Consider the following 20,581-nt stretch of genomic DNA (forward strand, 5'->3'; position numbering starts at 1 on the left):
AGAGAGATGGATGGTGAAGTTGGAGGAGAGAAGAGAAAAACGAAATACAGAGACAGAAAACTGTTAAAGCTATAATATTTTGCTCTGTTTGTTGGATTTGATTTGTATGTATAATTTGTATGAAAATGTATAATGTCTATAGGTATGATATATGTATGTGTAACCATTTCAAGCCGGAAGGCAGAAATAAATATATTCTATTCTATATATTCTACGTAGTAAAAGGTGCGATAAATTCAACTAAAATTTGTCTTCTCGTATAAAATAATAAACTTAGTCAGACTTTTGCAAACTAAGTAGTAGTAAGTAGTATACCACTGTAGGCAAAATTGTACCTATATTGACTAAAAGTCTTAACAAGGTCGCCAAACTGACTTAACATGTCGATAAAGTATCAATTAGTTGAAAATTCTATACTAGATTTGCGAACGAATCGTATATCTTAACCAAATCCGACCTATGCAATACCATCTATATAGTGATCTAGAGCATGGTTATGGCAGCCGTGCAGCCGAGCGAACGCGCTCTCGAGCTGTGAACCGCGCGGCGCGCGCGCGTTGTTTCCTGACGACGCGACGATAACCGCGTGAGATGAGATGGACCGGTTCGGCCGTGGATCGTCAACATTCGTCGCATAGTCCTCGTAGCTCACGCACGACGTCGCGAACTGCCGTCGACGATGCCCGCTTGACGCAGCAGTAATTTGCTCTACATTCTTTTAGGCAGAATTTTTTACCATTTCTCGCGATTTCTTAACGTCAGTCAGAAATGACCACAGGCGACGTTTCACAACGATAGCGTTTTACAACGTTTGATAACAAAACGTTGGTTTACGTTGGGAATTACGTATTGAAGTCGCTCGAAAAGTGTAGTGCAAAGTATAACGTCAGGCGAACGTTAAATATCTTAACGTCGGGTAATAGGACTTAAACTGTTTCGAATTTGACGTTGGAAAAGTGATAAAAAAAGCACGTCGTAATTTTAACGTTTAGACAACGTCCAAAAAACGTTAGTAATTATAAGTTACATTTTATAACTTTCTTGAACCGCTTACAACGTTGTGATTAGTAGAAAAGTAGTACTTAGTCGGAAAGTTAACCGAAAAATGCTGCTTGGGGTGTGATCGAGTCACGTGCGAGAAACAGCACAATGAGTAAGTACCGCTAATTTTCGTATATACTTGTGCAAAAAAAAAACTTTTATAAACATAATTGTATTTTTCAGTTTTGATAAACCCCGCTACACGCCTCGTATTTTGGGAAAGAGATTTGCCTTAACATCGACCGCATATAAATTTTTGGATGTTGGAATCAACGCTGGACCTATGTCCTCTGTGGATATACTTATTGGCGATAACCGAGGCAATCGGATAATTCTGCCTCATGCAACGCGGGTGACATTCATCGAAAAACGTGCAGGTATTCAGTGACTTGTGCAGTCGCCGGCACCATCATCGCTAGCGTTTCGAGATTTAGAACTTGTTAAAATACGCGACGCAGATATTGTAAAATTGACGTCGTGCGGCACCAGCTTGTACATGAAACCGTCAACCGTACTCTTCCTATTCGAACTAGAACATTGGGTCGAGAATTTGTATTTTCAACTATGTCAAAATGTTCACGGCGTAAGTGAAAAATTCAAACAGTTTGTAACAACTTTACGTCAAAATTGTATCACCGACAAATGTAACGCAGTTACAATCTTGCGTGAATTTTACGATAAAAATTCGATTATTGATTGTGAATTATTAGCCTACGCTTTAGATACTATTGTGTATAATGCTACATGATAAATAAATGCATATAATATGGTTAAAAATAATTTCCTTTTCATTTACCGTTTTCTTTTGTTAAGCTGTCTTTGTTTATTGTTTGCTTAAATGTAATATTATAAATTAAATATTAAGATCTGAACAATTAAATATCGTTGGCGAAGAAAAGATACTCAATCGTGAGCGAGAACGCGTGAACGGGAGAGAGAGACCGCGCGAACGATAAGACGCGCGCGAACGAAAGCCGGGAGCGAGCGAGAACGCGTGAGGGAGAAACCGCGCGAACGGGGGCCAGGAAGGACCGCGCGCGAACGAGAATACGCGCGCGACCGGGGGACGGGGGAAACATCTACAAGGGAAAGATAACGCGAGCGGGAGCGTGTGACGTCACGCGGCCCGGCGCGGCCGTTGCACGCGGACTCCGCGGCGCGGCGCGGCGAAACGCTGACCCCCTCGCCCCGCGGCGCCGGAAAACGCGGACCCTCTCGCCCCGCGGCGCCTGAAAACGCGGACTCCCTCGCCTCGCGGCGCCGGAAAACGCGGACCCTCTCGCCCCGCAGCGCCGGAAAACGCGGTTCCCCCCTCCCCCTCTTCCACGGTGTCGAAAAACGCGGTTTCACCCTCCCTTTCCCCCGCGGCGCACGAAAAACGCGGTTCCCCCCTCCACCTCTTCCGCGGCGCACAAAAAAACGCGGTTACCCCCCTCCCCCCACCCGCCCGCGGTTCTTTCCCGCCCGCGGTTCTCCCCGCCCCTCACCCCTTCTCAGATCCCTGGAGCACAATCGGCCTACCTTACCTACAACTCTTCGTTCATTGCTGTCTCCGATTGTGGTGACATCATTGCTTCTTTATACGTTGTAGGTTCAATTATTTCTGTTAAATTTAATTTTATTTTTTTAGGTTTGCCTGCACGACCTTATGGATTTTTAACTACTTTTCTCGGTCTACCTACACTACGCTTCCCCTCTGATACAGTTTTCTGAGTTCCTGCATCATTGTTTACATCTTTTTCCTGCGTTTCGATAGTTACTGATTCATCGTCTTTCACTGATTCATCATCGTCTACAGTATCTACTTCATCTATGTTATCAGTATTGGAAAACGGAGTTTCAAGTATCTTTTTACTATAAATGCGTACTCATACCCGCAGACATCTTCGACAAACTCTACATGTTTTGTTTGTATTACATCGTACTTAATCGGATCCCATAATCTATACCCTTTTGTTTGACTAGGGTATCCAACAAGTAATGCATTCTTTTCCTCTAGAGTCGAGTTTGTGCCTACCTTGTTTAGTAATATGCGCATAAGCTAAACAACCGTAAACTTTTAGGTTTCTTACACTTGGTTTATTTCCCTTCCAAATCATTTCTCGAATGTCATTAATAAACGAATGTATGACTCTATTTTTAATGTAGCACGCAGTCACGACTGCTTCACCCCAATATCTTTTAGGGAATTTAGCATTTTTAAGCATTGCTCGTACTAGATCTAACAATGTCTTATTAATTCGTCCTGCAATACCGTTCATTTGAGGTGTATCTACGTTCGTTAGTTCATGTTTTATTCCCATTTCATCAAATATCCGTTTAAGAGTTTTATTGCAGTATTCTAACCCATTATCACTTCTGAATCTTTTAATTTTTTTATCCGTTTCTTTTTCTACTCTAACTATATATTTTCGGACGTATTCAACTACTTCGTCTTTACTTCGTAGACAATATATTGTTACTTTTCTAGAATAATCAGCAGTAAATGTTAAGAAATATTTTGCTCCACCAATTGACTGTATCGGCATAAGACCGCACAAATCGGAGTAAATTAACTCTAATACATTCTTCGTTTGTCTACAACCTAATCCTTTACATGGCGCTTTCGTTGATTTGCTAACGCTACAACTATTACAGTGTGTATCAACTATGTTTACATTATCTAAGCCTCTAACTAAATCCTTTTTCGACATCTCTTGAATAGTCTTTATGTTTACATGACAAAATTTTTTGTGCCATTTTTTGCTATCAATACTTATTAGTATACATGACGTGTGTTTCTTCTTGTTCCAACTTATTTCTATTTTTGATGACTTTTTTTCGCTTTAACAATATATAAACCATCTCTACATAAAGCTTCCCCCACTATTGCTCTATTTTCTTTATTTTGAATTTTAAGTATTCCATTGTCTATCAAAAGTCTTTTGTGTTTCTTCTCTATTTGCGAAACTGACAATAGATTTCGTCTTATATTAGGAACGTGATATACATTAAGTAACGTTAAATTAAATCTTTTATTACCAACAAAGGTTTGTATTTTTATGTTGCCTACACCTACGGCTTTTAAAGTGTCGCTTGACTTACTGTCTGCTGAATAAATCGTTTCATTAACTATTGGTTTATATTTATCGAACCAATCTTTATGCTTACATACATGATGAGTCGCTCCGCTATCTATTAAGCACGAATCATCTAACTAAGTATTATTTAATTCTAGTAACAGCGCGTTATTACCTTTTTGTGTATTATTAGATGTCCAACGCTTTTTATTTCCTTTAGGATTTAACAATTTTGAATTACGATTGTTCGCTAAGTGTCCTACCTTAATACATCTAAAACATTTTCTTTTTTCGTCTTTATTGTGTTCTTTTATTTGATGGTGCGCTTCCTTTGGTTGCTCCTCAGACTGTCCTCCTTCCTTCATGGCTCGACGTTTATACTTGTTCAAAAGTATCTCTTTAATTTCGGTTGATTTGAATTTTTCATCATCCAGATTCGCCAGTGCCATTACTATTCCGTCATACGCGTCCGGGAGACCTGATAACATAGCTAAATCAACGTCTTTAAATTCATATCCTACCTCCTTAAGACTGTCGCTGCACGTTTTCAGCTTTGCCAAGTATGAATTCATCGTTTCGCTGGGTTCTAATTTTATGGACAATATCTGCTTCTTTAATTGTAGTATTCTTGCCCGCGATTTCGGTTCGAAGATCCTCTGTAATGCTTCCCATGCATCAGACGCCTTGTCGCAGTCCAAAATATGTATTTGGTGTTCTGGTTCGACGCCGAGAGCAATTGTCGCTAAAGCTTTACTTTATCTATTTCTAAAGCGTTCTCCTTCTTCCGGTGTGAGATTGGCCGGCAATATGGCTTTGCCGGTTACATGCTGCCATAACTCTCTTTGTACTAAGGTCATCTTTGTGTTAAATTTCCATGACCGATAATTCGCACCGTTTAGTTTATCGATGCGATCCACAAATTGGGATGACGAGGCCATTTCTTCTGTATCTATATGTATATACGTTTCTGTATCTATATGTATATACGCTTTCCCTTTATCTCACAACCAGATCGAGATTTGCTGACTTTGAGAATCTTCCAGAAGTTAGGTTATATGTTCCTTTGTCTCGATCAACTCTGTCCCTTTTACGAATATGAGCCATCTACCTTTTCGCCTGGGCCCATAACCTTGTTGGCAGAGAGCGCAATATGCTATTTTGTATGCAGGAACGATGTGGGAAAAGAAATAATGTCTAATCGCCATTTGCTTATACAAACTCGTCTATTACGTAACGATACAGATTGCTTTCTTAACGAAAGAAAAATCCACCTATCGCGACAGTACATTGATAATTGCGACATCCATATCCTTAATCGATATCCTTCACCTACACTTTCGATTCTATTGCACCAATTGCAGAGTGCATCAAATACCTATCAATAATATACTAGAAGAATATTTGTAACAGTTATACAAATTTATATGGATAGATCTATTATAGAGTACATATTTATATATGATTATCTTTAACCTTATAAATATACTTTTACATGATTACATATGATAATATACTAGTATATAAAACCATATATGACTATATAAAGTTATACTTAAAGAGGTTTAGCCACATAATATTGTTCAAGATTATATTTTCATTTCTTATATGACCATATATAATTACCATATATTTACTAATATGAACAAATAAGAGGTATTTTTTCCCGAGTATATAATCATATATGCTTATACATGGCCATGTATAATTATATACTCTCATATATATATATATATATATATATATATATATAGCCATATAATATTGTTTAAGATTATATTTTCCATTTTTTATATGATCATATATAATCATGTATCTACTAATATAAACTAATATAAACTAATATGAATAAATAAGAGATTTTTTTTCCGGGAGATAATTGTATACATTATGCCGGCGGCATCGTCCTGCAAATATCGAAAAACAAAGATTACTTTAAACTTAATATCTTGGTATATAATCGGCGTGGAGAGCAAAGTTTCTTTCTCACTTGAAAGAATAAATTACGTAGGGGAGACCGGGCTAAACCGCCAGTTTTTTTTTGGTGCCGATTTTTAACAACAAAATAAATAATTTTAGTTAAATGTGGTATACCACTGTAAAGAGTGAATCTTTAGCTACAAAATTTATACAGGAAATTTTTATCTATGTTGCTTTGTTTAACCGGTATAAAGCAAAAACGACAACGGTGGAAAAATTGAAATCTCAAAAATGCCGGGGTTGAACCGCCACCCCCCCGGGGGCTAATCCGTCACACTGCATTTTCAATACATATACGTACATCTAATGCTGAAAAATGATAGTGTTACACCCGTGTTGTACTCTGAAGCTGTGCACTCGTACGAGTTGTCCCTGTCACGGAAGTTGCGAATCGTCCTTAGCGACGGCGTTGTTATTGATAATTACGCTTGTCAGATACGCTCTGGGATTCCGTCACGATCGGACGTGTCTCCCGAGCTTCCTGTATTACAAGCCGCTACATTAAAGTTCCTTAAAGATCATTTCCCGAGTCTTCTTTTCTCGTGTAAGTGCCGGAGTACGCGTCGCGTGTGAGTGAGTGAGTGCGACAGACGCTCAACGAGTGTAACATTTTGGGTGCTCGTCCGTGATCGGACGAGTGAGGTTTAGACGAGCGATGACCGACAATACGCCGCCCCGGAATAATTCTATGGCCACAAGGAAACGGCCCAGGGTGGCAACTCCGCACTCGGATAATACGGAGATGACGGAGGAAATTGTGACACTACAGGCCGTGATGCGGGAGATCCGCGAGATGCGAGAGGAGCACGCCCGAAAAGAGCGCAATTACGCAGAGAGATTCCGCCGTCAGGAGGAGGAGTTGCGTTGACTTCGTGGGATGAACTCCAGCGAGAACCCGCAGCAAGTCCTTTAAGTTCCTTAAAGATCATTTCCCGAGTCTTCTTTTATCGTGTGAGTGCCGGAGTACGCGTCGCGTGTAAGTGTGTGAGTGAGTGAGTGCGACAGACGCTCAACGAGTGTAACAATAGGATACATTTTAATAATTGTTTTTTAAGAAAAAAATATAAAAATTTATTTAAAATTCTTATGCAAAACGTTATTAAAAAACAATTGTTTTACCTATTTCATAAAACAATTTAAGCACGTGAATACAGATCCTAACGAGCGCACGACGACGATGACGACGGCCACGACCATGCACCACCATGACGACGACGACGACGACGACGACGATGACGACGACGACGACGACGACGATGACGGCCACGACGACCACCACCTACACCACCACCACCACCAGTAGTTATACTAGGCGGGTTCTAACTCGGGAGCTCCGAGGGGGGTGAGGGGAGGGGGGTATCGGATTACGCAGGGGGGTGAGAGGGTAAAGGAGGGGAGTATCGGATTACGAGGGGGGTAAACGAGGGGTGGTATCGGATTTTGCGGGGGTGAGGAGGAGGGAAGGTGTCGGGTTGCACAGGGGTATCGGATTTCGCGGGGGTGAGAGGGAAAGGGGGTGTCGGGTTACACAGGAGTATTGGATTTTGCGGGGGTGAGGGGGGGGTGTCGGGTTACACAGGGGTATCAAATTTCGCGGGGGTGAGGGGGAGGGGGGTATCGGGTTAGACAGGGGAATCGGATTACGAGGGGAAGGGGCATACCACCGGGATGACTCACCTGAATGACTCACGGGGATGACTCACCCGCGCCGCTGGTCTGCGCCGCTGGTTCGCGCCGCTGGTCCGCGCGGGGGGGAGGGGGAAAGGGGTCCGCGTTCGCGTGGGGGTTCGCGGGGGTCCGAGGAGGCCGCGTGGAGGTCCGCGGTTGCGCCGCTGGGGTCCGTCGGGTCGCAGGGGCCTCGTTCGCAACGATGCTGCTAGGCGGCGTACAATGGGTAAGACTAAGTCGATAGCGCACTGCGTAGGAAGCGTGTTTTGTCGATGACGCATCGAACCTGTCGGGACATGTTCGTCGTAAACTACATTTTTCTAGGAAGAAGGGGGTGTTATCTCGTAGACTAAACAATTTCGCGCTATTTTTTACGACGCAGTACGTAAAAAACAAAGGAAGAAATGACGTCATCGGGACGATGATTGACCCGATAACGCATCGAACCTGTTGGAACATGTTCGTCGTAAACAACATTTTCGAGGAAAAGGGGGAGGTGTTATCGCGTAAACTAAACAATTTCGCGCTATTTTTTACGACGCAATACGTAAAAAACAAAGGAAAAAAATGACGTCATCGGGACGATGATCGACCCGATAACGCATCGAACCTGTTGGAACATGTTTGTCGTAAACAACATTTGATAAAATATAGGTAGGGATGGACATGCACGCAAAGAAATTACATCGTTCATTTAGTTGTAAAAAAGCCTGTTTATTTAACTTTTTTTACATAATATATACATAATATATACTTACATACTAAAAAACTAAAGCTGCGAGCTCACAATCGACGATCTGATTCGTATTGAACGCATCGCTAGCGTATATTACATTCGACGCTTCCTTGGGATCTTTCACAGTGGACGCGATATCGGAGAACTGCGCAAACTTTGCATCGACCGTCGCAAGTATTCTGATCAAACGATCAAATCTCGCATCGATGCACCGATCGAGATCGAACATACGATGCATCGTCGATTCGGTCATTCTCAAGCATACGTTTGCAGATTCGAGACGTATGAGTTTGATGTTATTAACCGTACAAACTCTCACCGTTAGCGGTCCAACGTTTATAAAACAATTGATATCTTTGAAGTCATTGCGAAAGAAATTCTGAATATATTGCCGTTGCTCGTATAGTGCCTTCCACGTTTCGAGAGACAACAGCAGTTCCTTTCCTCGGCGAGGATCTCCAACGGCGATCTCCACGTAGCTCGGTGGACTTACGTTGATACCAATTTCGAGAAATTTGTATTCCGTAGCTGTCAGCGCGTATCGTTTGCTGAGTATACGAACCGCGCGACGATCCAACGAAATGTTGTATAAAATATATGAAATTAGTTTTTTTTATTGTAAGTATTACAATTTGCTAAGATATAAAAACTGGGGTAGGCTCTATATGTTTTTTTATCCTAAACGAAACTTATCTATTAAATTTCTTCTCATACGTTTGAGTTTCAACGTCGTGAATCGGCACGTAATAATTCATGGTATTCACGCGTTTTGCACCGTTGTTGTTGTTGCTGCTGCTGCTATTGCATCCTTCAAAGGAGAACATTCTCACTCTCTAGGCTCTGAAAAGTTGACCATCAGTACAAACGATCGCGACAAGACTGATCATATAAAATTAATCGAGTATACGCGACAATTCCCAAAGTAATGATGTGGTGGGGGAAAGGGAGAGAAGGAAATAATGTTTATAGAACTGCGCAGTGGATTTTTTTTTTAGGAGAGGGGGAAATAAAGCCTACTCTAACGGTGATGATTGGAGAGGGAAAGGGGAGTAAGAAATAAAACATTATAAAAAGTTATATAATTTATTTATTAAAAAAAGATTGCAAATCTTTATGGCGTTGCGCGCGACCACCAGTTAAATAGTTTTATTACATTTTGTAAGGCGCAATTCTTTTTATGTTTTCCGCATCGCATAGTATTGGTGTCATTTAGTTTATTCAAAGATTCGATATCTTTGTAATGCGCATCCAGAGTCTCGACGATTAGGTTTTTTCGCGCATAATTTTTCAGCAGATCGACCAACCATTCTCGTTTTTGGCATTCTTTGACGTACACAAGAGTCGGCATCTCGTCGTCATCGTCTTTTTTGTCTTCTTTTTTGTCTTCTTTTATACCAAGCACGGCCGATGTAATCAGGCGTTTTACCATACTGTACGGCACGTTTCCGTCTTCCCATCGTAATCCATGGTGATTGCGAATCAACCAGGTAGCGCACGATTTGTCGGATTTTGTGAGGAGATTCCACGGCATGGGGTAATTAAAGATGTGATGCGTCAGAACGCAGTCTTTTCTCAGCACCGCCACATCCTTCACGACAAATTTCATTCCGACAAGGAATCCTTGCAGGTCCACGAACGTTGGTACGGACATGACGAGATTTCTTTATCTTTCTCTCGCTCGTCGATGCGTCAATCGAGAGGAATGACGCGCAACTCTGCAAACCGTCTCGCGACACTCTGATTTATACTTCTCCCTCTCCCTTACCACTCTCAATAAATGGATCGGAGATTGATGGAAAGAAAGAGAAAATATTTACGTCGACGTTGCCGCGAACATTCAGACTATTTTGCGCACCACGTTCGTCAACGGGTTGTACTCAATCACGCGGTCGTGTATGATGAGACAGTACGCGGAGGTATTCGGCGGTACGTTCTCCATGCAGTCGAATTCTAGTCTATCATCCACGGTGGCGTTTTTGACGGATTTGTTTTGGCGAGAGCAATCGATGATCACAAACGGACCGTTACGTAGAAAAGTCGAAACGGTGAGACTCGGCTCGAGATATTTGTATCCGTAGTATCCCTTGCAGAAACGTGCGTACATATCGTACAGAATCGCCCATCTGTGTTTACCAAAGTCCAAATTCAGATCGTCATACGGATAAACTTCCGAGTTTAGATAGAGTTTTACGTTGGTCAAGTTGAAGTCGTCGAATCGGCTTGTGTCGGCGGACATGACGTTCTTCCGACCCGTCTGCAGAGCGAAGACGACGTATCGCGGTTTCTCGAGCTGGGTCGCGGTCTTAATAATCCACGAATGCTTGGTCGTGTTCTGCAACAGAGGATACTCGTACAGATCCCACGAACGGAAACCCATACTTAGATATCGTCCGTCTTCCAAGGTGCGCAGCATCGACAGCTTGTTGATCTCGTTTAATACCACGTGAAGCATTCGCCATTGTACCTTAAGTATTTTGATAGTTGGCTCCAACGCGAGACTTCCCACCAGGAAATTGTTGTCGTTGCGCGCTCGTATCAAGATCAATTCGTGACGAGCGTTGATCACCACGCGTTTGTAATTCTCGCAAAATCCCAGTAACAAGTTGAGCGGTACGCAGAAATTAAAATATCCGTTCGGGTTATTATGTGGTTCCCAGCCCGCGTTTCGCAGGATCACGCTTCTGTCGGACGATACCGTAACGTAGTTCTTGAGTGTGTTGGTTATTCCTACGTTTCTGCAACGATCAATCTCTATACCGTCGAGCTCGTATCAAATCTCGTCAAACATGAACGCGACGCAATTAATGCCCAATACCACGTTATCGGCTTGACCGGCTGCTCTAGTCACCGTCAATGTTCTTTCGACGTAGAGAAAACTTTTGCACGGCAACGTATACAGATCCTGCTGTTGTACGGGTATTCGTATCTCGTCGCTATAGTCAAACGTTGTGTTGGCGTACGGGTTGTACGTGTAAGTCTCGATCTTGACGATGCGATCGTCAAAGACCGGCTCGCCTCCAATGTTGAGAATTTCAGTCATCATTCAGATGTTTTGCACCGCGAATCCCAGAGATGGTAAAAACTTAACGTTTGACGCGTTGAGCTTCTTTTTCGTCGCTTGTTTAAAGCCGCCGAATTTCGACTTGACGATATCGTCGATTGACGCAGCCGTAAAGATATTATTGTTATCTGTCGCGTGCTCCGAGTCGTTCAACACTAGCATCTCATGTGTCGCGCGTACACTCACGCTCACGCACACACTGACGCGTACACTCACGCTCACGCACACACTGACGCGTACACTCACGCTCACGCATACAGTGGCGCGTTATCGCTCTCGCTGTCGTACGTGCAATCTGACGGTGATCTCTTCTCCGCGAAAATCTAGCAATCGTCCGTCTTGATCAGCGACGCGTATCGTTAGATTCGTAACGCTCCGCGCAACGATCGGCAGGTAAATGATCTGCGCCGGCGTTTTCGATATCTTATACCCCGGTGGTACGCTCGGTGAAAATTCGTGTATCGTATGAACGCGTTTGCCGTTGCTGTACGCACCCGCGGTCACGTTACACTCCACGCGGATAATGTTTACATTGATAATATTAATCGGTGCGTCCGATTTGTGCCACTGTCCCGGCTGCAATATACGCGTCGACGAGAATCCCAGCAGCGATCCGACGTTGTTCAGTTTGTTAAAGTTCACTCTGAAAGCGCACTTGATCTCGCTCTTCATCGTATTGTAATTTGCGCGGAGCACTATCGGGTATTCCGCGACCTCGTCTTCGTAGCCGTTCGCGCGAACAATCTCCTCTCGCGCGATATCCGCGATCGACGTAGGACGATCGTCGTTGGAACGAACCACGCGTCGCGGACGTTTACGCGAAATTTCATGTTTTAAAAACTCGTGTATGGCCCGTATCTCGTACGATCCCTCGGGAATCGTAATTTCCGTGTCATCCTCGTCGAAATAAAATTTATTATTCGAAGAATTCACGTTCGGAATCGTGTGATAAGTCTTGAAACACGTTAGCCCGAGCTCGTAGTCACCGTCGCTCAGATCCACGCCGGGAAAATAGTGCTCCGCGAGGATGCTGCTCTTCCCCGTCAGCGTGAATGTTATTGACATGTCGGCGGAAACTATTCGACGAACACCGAGTCTCCACACGGCGCGTCGTCAAGTTTTAAATTAGCGCCGATCGTCGCCGATCGTTCGGAAAAATTGCAAACATAATTGTCCACAGATGCTCTGATCGTATCGCTGATGAGACGTGCGATTGTACTCAATTTTCATCACGCTCGGTCCGAAATATTGCACCAGTTCTATCGGTGGTCGAAGATTGCCGAAACTGTCGAAATATACGTCTCCATCACCCCTTTTGGCGTACGCTACCCAACGAGTACCGGGGCCCGCTGCATCGTCCAAATTCACGATACTGCTCTTGTTTCGACGTATGCCATCGACGATCGGTAACGAATCACGCATGAAAACACCTCTGAAGAACGGTACGCGCATTCGCCTTGCCAGTCAACTCAATTGTATGTTAGTCGTAATACCCGTGGGCATATTTAACGTCTTTTTTGACGTTTTTTTTTAATCTTCAACGTTACTCCTTGCCCGCGTTTGTGCGGGCCGAGATACAGTCCTTGTCCATATTTGTACGGAGCGAAATAAAGTCCGCGACCTTCCATGACGCGATTATGACGTTGCGTCTCTTCCAGCTGACGCCGCGCGGCTTTGCTAGCGTTCATCGCCGTTGTAATTCCGGCCGCTCCGCCGGCCAGAGAACCGAGAACTCCCAACAACGGTAGAATTGGCAACACGCCGCCTCGTTTCGCTGTTGGAAGTATCCGTTTCTTCGTCGACCTTTTCCTCGTTCGTGTTTTCCGTGATTTCAAGCCCATTCCAAGCTTCGTCTTAGCCTTCATGGCAGCCCAGACAGCTGTAGCGGCTGCCCTCTTTTCGAAAGCCGAATCTTTCGCAATGACGCGTTCTAGCGCTCTCTCGGCGAGTATCTTGTCCGCCGCGTGTCTCTCGGTGAAGCCTTTGTTACGCGAATAGTTTATGTCGTGCTCGCGACACGCCACGTCCAATGGATTTACACCCGGATCACCTCTAGCCAATCGTTTTTGCAAACGAGTACCCAGACCGCAAAACTGATAGCCGGGAATGTGCAGTTCGAACGGAAGTGCACCTATCGCGCGATTAAACAGACCTCTACCTGTTTTTTTTTATTTTTGTTGACATTTGCCGCATTCGGCGTTAAAATCGCAAATGTCTGAAGGTCTCTGTGCGACTGAGCGATTCGCGGTTCCGCTCGCCTATAAATAGACGTTCGAACGATAAAATTCAATTTAGTTGTACAAAAGTGTGAGAGAAAAATGAGATTTGTGCGACAACCGTTAGCGATTCGCGTTGACAAATTGCGACGACAGATCACGGTCGATGGAGGGCAACGCAGATAGGCGCAGACACGGTACGATGCTGCCGACTACTATACGTGCGATCATTTGCGGTCCCTCGAATTGCGGTAAAACCAACGTTCTGACAAGTTTGCTGGAAAGTCCGAACGGTGTACGTTTCGAGAACGTGTACGTGTACTCGAAATCGCTGCAACAACCGAAATATCGATATCTGGAGAATTTATTGACATCGATCGATGAAATCGGCTACTACACCTTCTCCAATAACAGTGACGTCATTCCATTGAGCGACGCGTGTCCAAACTCGATATTTGTCTTCGACGACGTGGCGTGCGATAAGCAAGATACTGTGAGAGAGTATTTCTCAATGGGCAGGAACTCGAGCGTCGACTGCTTTTATCTTTGTCAGACGTATGCGAGAATACCGAAACATCTGATACGCGACAACGCAAATCTGCTGATCCTGTTCAAACAGGATGGCACTAATTTGAAACATGTGTACAACGATCACGTATATACCGACATGTCGTACAATGAATTTTGCTCGTTGTGCCACGATTGTTGGCAATGCAAGTACGGATTCGTAGTGATAAACAAGGACAGCGCGCTTTCGAACGAGCGATACAAAAAAGGATTTAACGTGTTCGCGATACCGCAAAAGCGGTCAGTCGTTGCCGATACGTTGTCAAAGGTGAAACAACGTTAGCGTTACAGAGAAAGATCGACACTCTGTTTTGTTTTTTTTCCCTTACGATGGCTGCAATCGACGGGAGCGAGACGATTCGCGAGCGCGAGAAGATCGTAAAAGATATTGCGAAAACGAGTAATTCGATTTGCAAGAAACTTCGCGCTTTGAAGACCGGTAAGATCGAGAAGGACATTGAACCCACCATTGAACGCACTTTAAACCCCTCATCGGGCCGCTGAAAAAGATCGTCGACAACTCGAGCTTGACCGCGGTGAAAAAAAAGGAACCGACGGAGAGCAACGCTGACGCGAAAATCGAACCGCTATCCGTTCAACAGCGCGGGGAGGAGGAGGAGGAGGATGCTACACCGAAGAGAAAGAAGAAACGATTAGACTCCTGGTCGGATCTGTCATCGACACCGTGTAAATCTAATCAATCAAAACGACCGATAACCTCTACACCGACGCGAACCGTACAAGTCCCAAATTTCTTGAAACCGCGAATGTTTTCGAAACCACGGACGACTCGATCAGGACGACCGTTCATAATCGGTTGCAAACGTCGGAGAGTCAAAGATGGTTTATAGAATCGTTGAAAGATCACTTGGGTTCACTGAGCCGAATTTACATCGCAGAGGTTTTGGGCGCCTGTCCAACAATAGACATAGCGTACGGCGTTTATCTCGGTAATAATAAATTGATGCTCGGTAATAAAAGTTTTGACGTGGACAAAGCGGATAACATTTATATCGACGGCGTACGATACGCCGGCACACCCGGTATTTACGAGTTGATCTTCAAGAAAATACCCGATGACACAATTTACACGGAGGACAATAAGCAAAAGTACAGGAGCATACTGTTGGCAACGAGTGCTCATAAATTAAAACATGATTCTCTCGGGCGACTAAAGGGCAATGTGGGATTCAAGTATCGATTTGTAATCTCACCGTTGATGTCTACCGAATTCAAAAAGAAAAAATCCGGAAAGGGATTATTCGCGCCTCGCGCGATGACGCTAACCGACAATAAGATCGACTACATGCATTGAGATGACCCCAACGAGCTGGTGGATCGTCTGCGATTGCTCGACGCTTTGCGTCAAGCTGGCAACAATGCCCACGTTAACAAGATCACGTCGATCATTGAGGAACTTCGCGAGGCTGGGCTTATTATAAATTAAACGGCGCAACAGCGATCCGTTCTATCGATGTCAAAATGCCTATCAATAAATTTAGATTGTTCGAGCAGCGCGAAGACGCGACAAATGCCATTTCCTATCATTATCAGTGGAGCGGATTAGTGAGAAATTTTGTGCGCGACAACGCTCTGTGTCGCACCGCCACGGATTTTGACGCAAGTTCGTGCAAGATTCGTCGCGTAGCGCAACCTGAGACTGACGGTGACGCGGTAAACAAACTATGCATGGATCAGTATGTTAAAAGTTTGACAGATCAACGGAAAGAGTCAGACGAGAAGCTTACCGCGTTCGAGAAGGACGTGCGAGCGTTACAGACTGCGGTGAACAAGCTTTGACGTGCGAATATCGTTGAATCAGACGCGACAACAAACAACAATGGACAAACGGTTTAGCAGAAACGACTATCGAAAGGCGACGAGTGAAGAGAGGCAACGGTTAATTAACGACGGCGACGAACAGCAACAAACGACTCGAGAACGGTTGTCGGACGATTGTCTAACGGTTCAAGAACGATTGTCTGACGGTTGTCGAACGATTCAAAAACAGCTCAGAAACGATTACGAGCGGTTTAGAAACAGCTGCGAACTACACGGAGACAGGAAAGGCTACAAACGGCTAAAGAACGTCGACGACGATGACGATGAGTGGTAAGAAGCAGTTAACTGACGACGACGAACGACAACGAACGATTCAGGAACGATTGTCGACCGGCTGTCGAACGATTCACGAATGGTTCAGAAGCGGTTACGAACTGTTCAGAAACTGCTACGAACGATGCATTAGAAGCAAAAACGGCGACAACGAAACATGAGACCGTTAAAATCGACCGATGTCGATAAAAATATCGAAAAGCGACGGTTGGTGGACGAATTGCACGCATCGGCGAGAAGAAATTTTCTCCGCAGACACGTCATAGTGCGAGGATACGACGATCTGTGGCAAGCTGATATCGTTGAGATGCGCCCGTACTCACGTTTCAACGGAGGCTACCACTACATGCTTACCGTCATCGATGTGTTGAGCAAGTATGCGTGGGTCGTGCCGCTCAATGGCAATCCTTTTTTGCCATCGATTCGCAAGGCGTACATTTTCGCCCTAAGTCCAACGAATTCGGTCATAATGACCCCGTTGTTTTCATTCTTCATCAGGCCCGGCACTTTTTTATTGACGAGAGGCATATCATAAGCGTTATCTACCGCATAGTTACTTGTGTCGAGCCTGACTATATCATGTTTCATGTTCTCGTACGCGTCGTCGCACTTGATATGATAAATCAAACTGTCCGTGTCGGTATACATGATTCTACACGAGTCGCGGTACAAGGGAGACATGTATTCGTGGTGAAATTCGTATAGGCACACCTTCGACAAGTCGAAGATGCACATGCCGACGTAGATCGGTTTGTAGAATTTCACCTCGAGTTTGCGCAGTTCGATGGCTACCAGATTTTCTGAAAACACGCTACTGCTGTGGAAATTCGGTCGCGCGATCATTGCCTCTGCACCGTATCTACTCTTCCACTTCGTCACTAATTTTATATCGACGTGATTTCGTACATTCTCCATCGTTTTCCCAAAAACAGCGTTATTCATTAATTTATATAACGTTTTTTCAAACTCATTTTTGGCTTGTGTTCTGAATTTTGTATTGAGTTCGATGTAAGAGCGGAGCCACTCAGATTGAGCGAATTGCAATACGCGATGTATTTTAGTGATGCGAATGCCATGGCGCGTGCACTGTTGCAGATTGCGATAATGGATGACATAATGCTCCTTATCGTGCAGCGTGGCGAGAAGTTTGTCCTGCCGTTTGCTGGGCGGTTTATCGCGCATCGGACAGAACGGTAGGTCAGCGTGCGCGTCGTGTTTATCCTGCGGATACTCGAGATCGACCTCGAGAATATAGCCCGTAGGCAAATCCAAAGCGATCGCGTTAACGTCGAAATTTGACGCGTCTTCGACCCATCGAAACTCCGCGTAGGGCAGTGGCTTACACATCGCCCAGCCGTATAAGTTGTTGACATCGAAGTACATTAGGTACGATGACGGTTTCGATGAATCGTACGACTCCATATACTTGTTGTTGGCCTTCGCGTATCTGCCGGAACATTGACTCAGGCCGCCGCGTATACCACGTTCGATAAACATGGCCATGTCAATGTCGGTCAGTGGTTCAAAATTGATACACGTATGTTTCAACATCGCGTCCCACGTAAAGCCTGGTAAAGTGTAGTAGTACGCGAGACCAAGTCCGTAACTCGCGACGCAGCTATCGCGGAAATTTTCAAACACGTCGGCCAACAGCAAGACATCGGTTTTCAGGTATAGATCGCTGTATTCGCCCAGGGTTCGAACGGAGAATCGCTGCCATACGTTTGCGGCATGCGCGTAATTGCTCTCGGATACGGTGTCACCGGTCAAGGAACTGTAAAATGAATCGCGCGGCGGTAAACACGTATCCTCCAGCTTTTCGACGCTGTTCACGTATTCGTATGGAAAGACACCTTTTTGCGTCAATAATTCGAAATCGTCGTCGGATATAACGCGGAAAATTTGGAATGTATAATTTTCAATTTATCCTTATCGAGGAAGGATGCCAATTTTGCGAGACGCACTCAGAAATTTGTACGAGTCGATAAATCTTAATTTTATATCGTTTCGCAAATCAGATCTTTTCGCGGTGTCTTTCACGTGTTTAGTAAATGAAATGTACTTTTCCTTTGTTATAGGCAGTACATCAATTGAGCCTTCGAACGCGGCAGCTATCTTCTTGATAATAAAGTACGCGTCATAGCCCGACAGATTGTGGAATATTACTGGGATGAAGTGAAATTCCTTATAATTCAGATTGCACGTCGAGTGTGCTGGACCTCTGTAACGCCCGGTCAGGTGGCAATGATCGCGTACACGATTATCATCAGGTGCGAACTGTTGTTCGCATATGTGACATTTCGTCGCGCTATGAAATGTCTCCCACTCGTCTCGCGTTAGGTCTACCATGCATACAATGTCGGACAAGATGTTCTTTACGCGATGCGCCAATCCGTTGAGTTCCTCGACGAACCACGCGACGCAGTCGTTATCGCGACAAAATCGATACGTCGATAACGTTTCGTCGTACGAGCACTGTACGTAGTATGCTATAATACCCGATGATGTTGATAGGCGTATGACGCGTGTTCCGTCTCCGGTTGTGTCTTCTGCAGCACGCACTCCAGATCGGCGTACACCACGAAGGGAAGTCGCTCTGTCCTGCTGTAGTTCTTGAAGCTGAGCCACTTGTTGTCCTCGCTCGGTAGTCGGATTGCGCATTTGTTTACCTTTCGACAGTCCACAGTGTGAGACTGCAACTTGTCGCTCGAACTAAAGTAGTGAAGACATCTGCAAAAAAAAACAAACACAAATATTATAAATTTTTTTACAAAAAAATATAAAACTATATATATTATTAAAATAGTATAGGTACTTACCGATCGCAAAAGTATTTTTTGTTCTTTTTCTTGCTCAATTGCGAGCTCACGAGACGGGATAGATCCTTAATCCACGCGAAATGTCCCACGTTGTTGTCTCGTGGGTTCTGCACGTACAGCAGATTCACATGTTTTTTATCAATCGTGCGGTCGGTAAGCCGTATCGGGAGAACGTTTGAAGTCTTCTGTTCCTCGATGATATAGACATTGACGGATATATCGTTGAGTCGTTCGAACTGTTTAATTTGACTCAACGTCATTGGGAACTCAATGTTTTGTAAATTCAGTACCGTTGAATAATGCGGGTGTGATGATTCCTAGTATAACTACTACCACCACTACCACGACGACGACGACGACGGCCACGACCAACACCACCACCACGACGACGACGACGACGATGACGGCCACGATCACCACCACCACCACCATATTATATATTTACTATTTAAAATAAAATGTGTGTTACGTTAACATAAATTTTTTGTTCAGAAATGAAACATCTTTTAACAAATAAATAATGTAACTTTTATATATTATAACAATCAAAAATTTGAGTTGTTACATAAACAGCAAAATGCATGTTAATTTCATCATAAAAGTTATATTAATTGTACACACAATTAACTTTAAATTGCGATTAAAATTATATTTCTTTTTTATTGAAATATTAACATAATATCAATGTTACTATTTAACACATCCATATTAACACAAAAATTTGAGTGAACCGTTTGAAATACGTGATTTATGTTAAAAACACAAATTTTCCAACTGTGTATTAATACGGCGTTGTTACATAGTTACTTCAGTTCAACACAGTCTTAAAAGCTTGTATCACACTAAGAATTGGAATTAAAATTTGATTAAAATTTAATTATAATAAAGAAAACTACACTGCAAATCGAAATGTGTTATTTTAGTTGAAACTCTTTTTACAACATGTTTTGCCGTTTTAAATCATGTCATTTAATGCGATTGAACGTATTAACTTTTAATTTAATACACGATTAAACATGTTAAATGACGTAATTTAACTCGCAAAAAAAACATGTAAAAAGAGCTTTAGTCAAATGTGTCATTTTTAGACATTTATACGTGCAAAAATAACACACTTGGATTTGTAGTGTAATCTTAAGTTTAGTGAACATTGCTCTGTTTGGTCAAATTTCAATCCAATCTCAATCCTAATCCATAATCTGATACGGACTTTACAAAAACAAAAGGATGAGACATCGAGCTGCCACAGTAAAGATTAGATTTGACAACAGCGTCGACTGTATGTAGGTATTTGCTCTCATTATGAGCACACTCAGATAATC

General features: G+C 43.6%; 1 protein-coding gene and 1 long non-coding RNA gene across 2 annotated transcripts in view; both read right to left on the reverse strand.

Annotated features, from left to right (window-relative positions):
* The window catches only part of LOC143902172 (uncharacterized), a 41,670-nt gene that overhangs the window by 9,511 nt on the left and 11,578 nt on the right, over nt 1–20,581 (reverse strand). The gene's annotated exons all lie outside the window — the stretch shown is intronic.
* Nucleotides 16,750–19,748, reverse strand: LOC143902161 (uncharacterized). Its single transcript, XM_077414859.1, has 2 exons — nt 19,260–19,748; nt 16,750–19,170 (listed from the first exon to the last, which is right to left on the reverse strand). Exon 2 carries the CDS (start codon nt 17,989–17,991, stop codon nt 16,783–16,785), a length of 1,209 nt encoding a protein of 402 aa, XP_077270985.1. The 5' UTR covers nt 17,992–19,170; nt 19,260–19,748; the 3' UTR covers nt 16,750–16,782.

The sequence above is a fragment of the Temnothorax americanus genome, unplaced genomic scaffold, assembly GCF_048541705.1.
Source record: "Temnothorax americanus isolate GAGA-0224 unplaced genomic scaffold, ASM4854170v1 Scaffold38, whole genome shotgun sequence".
Classification (NCBI taxonomy): Eukaryota; Metazoa; Arthropoda; class Insecta; order Hymenoptera; family Formicidae; genus Temnothorax; species Temnothorax americanus.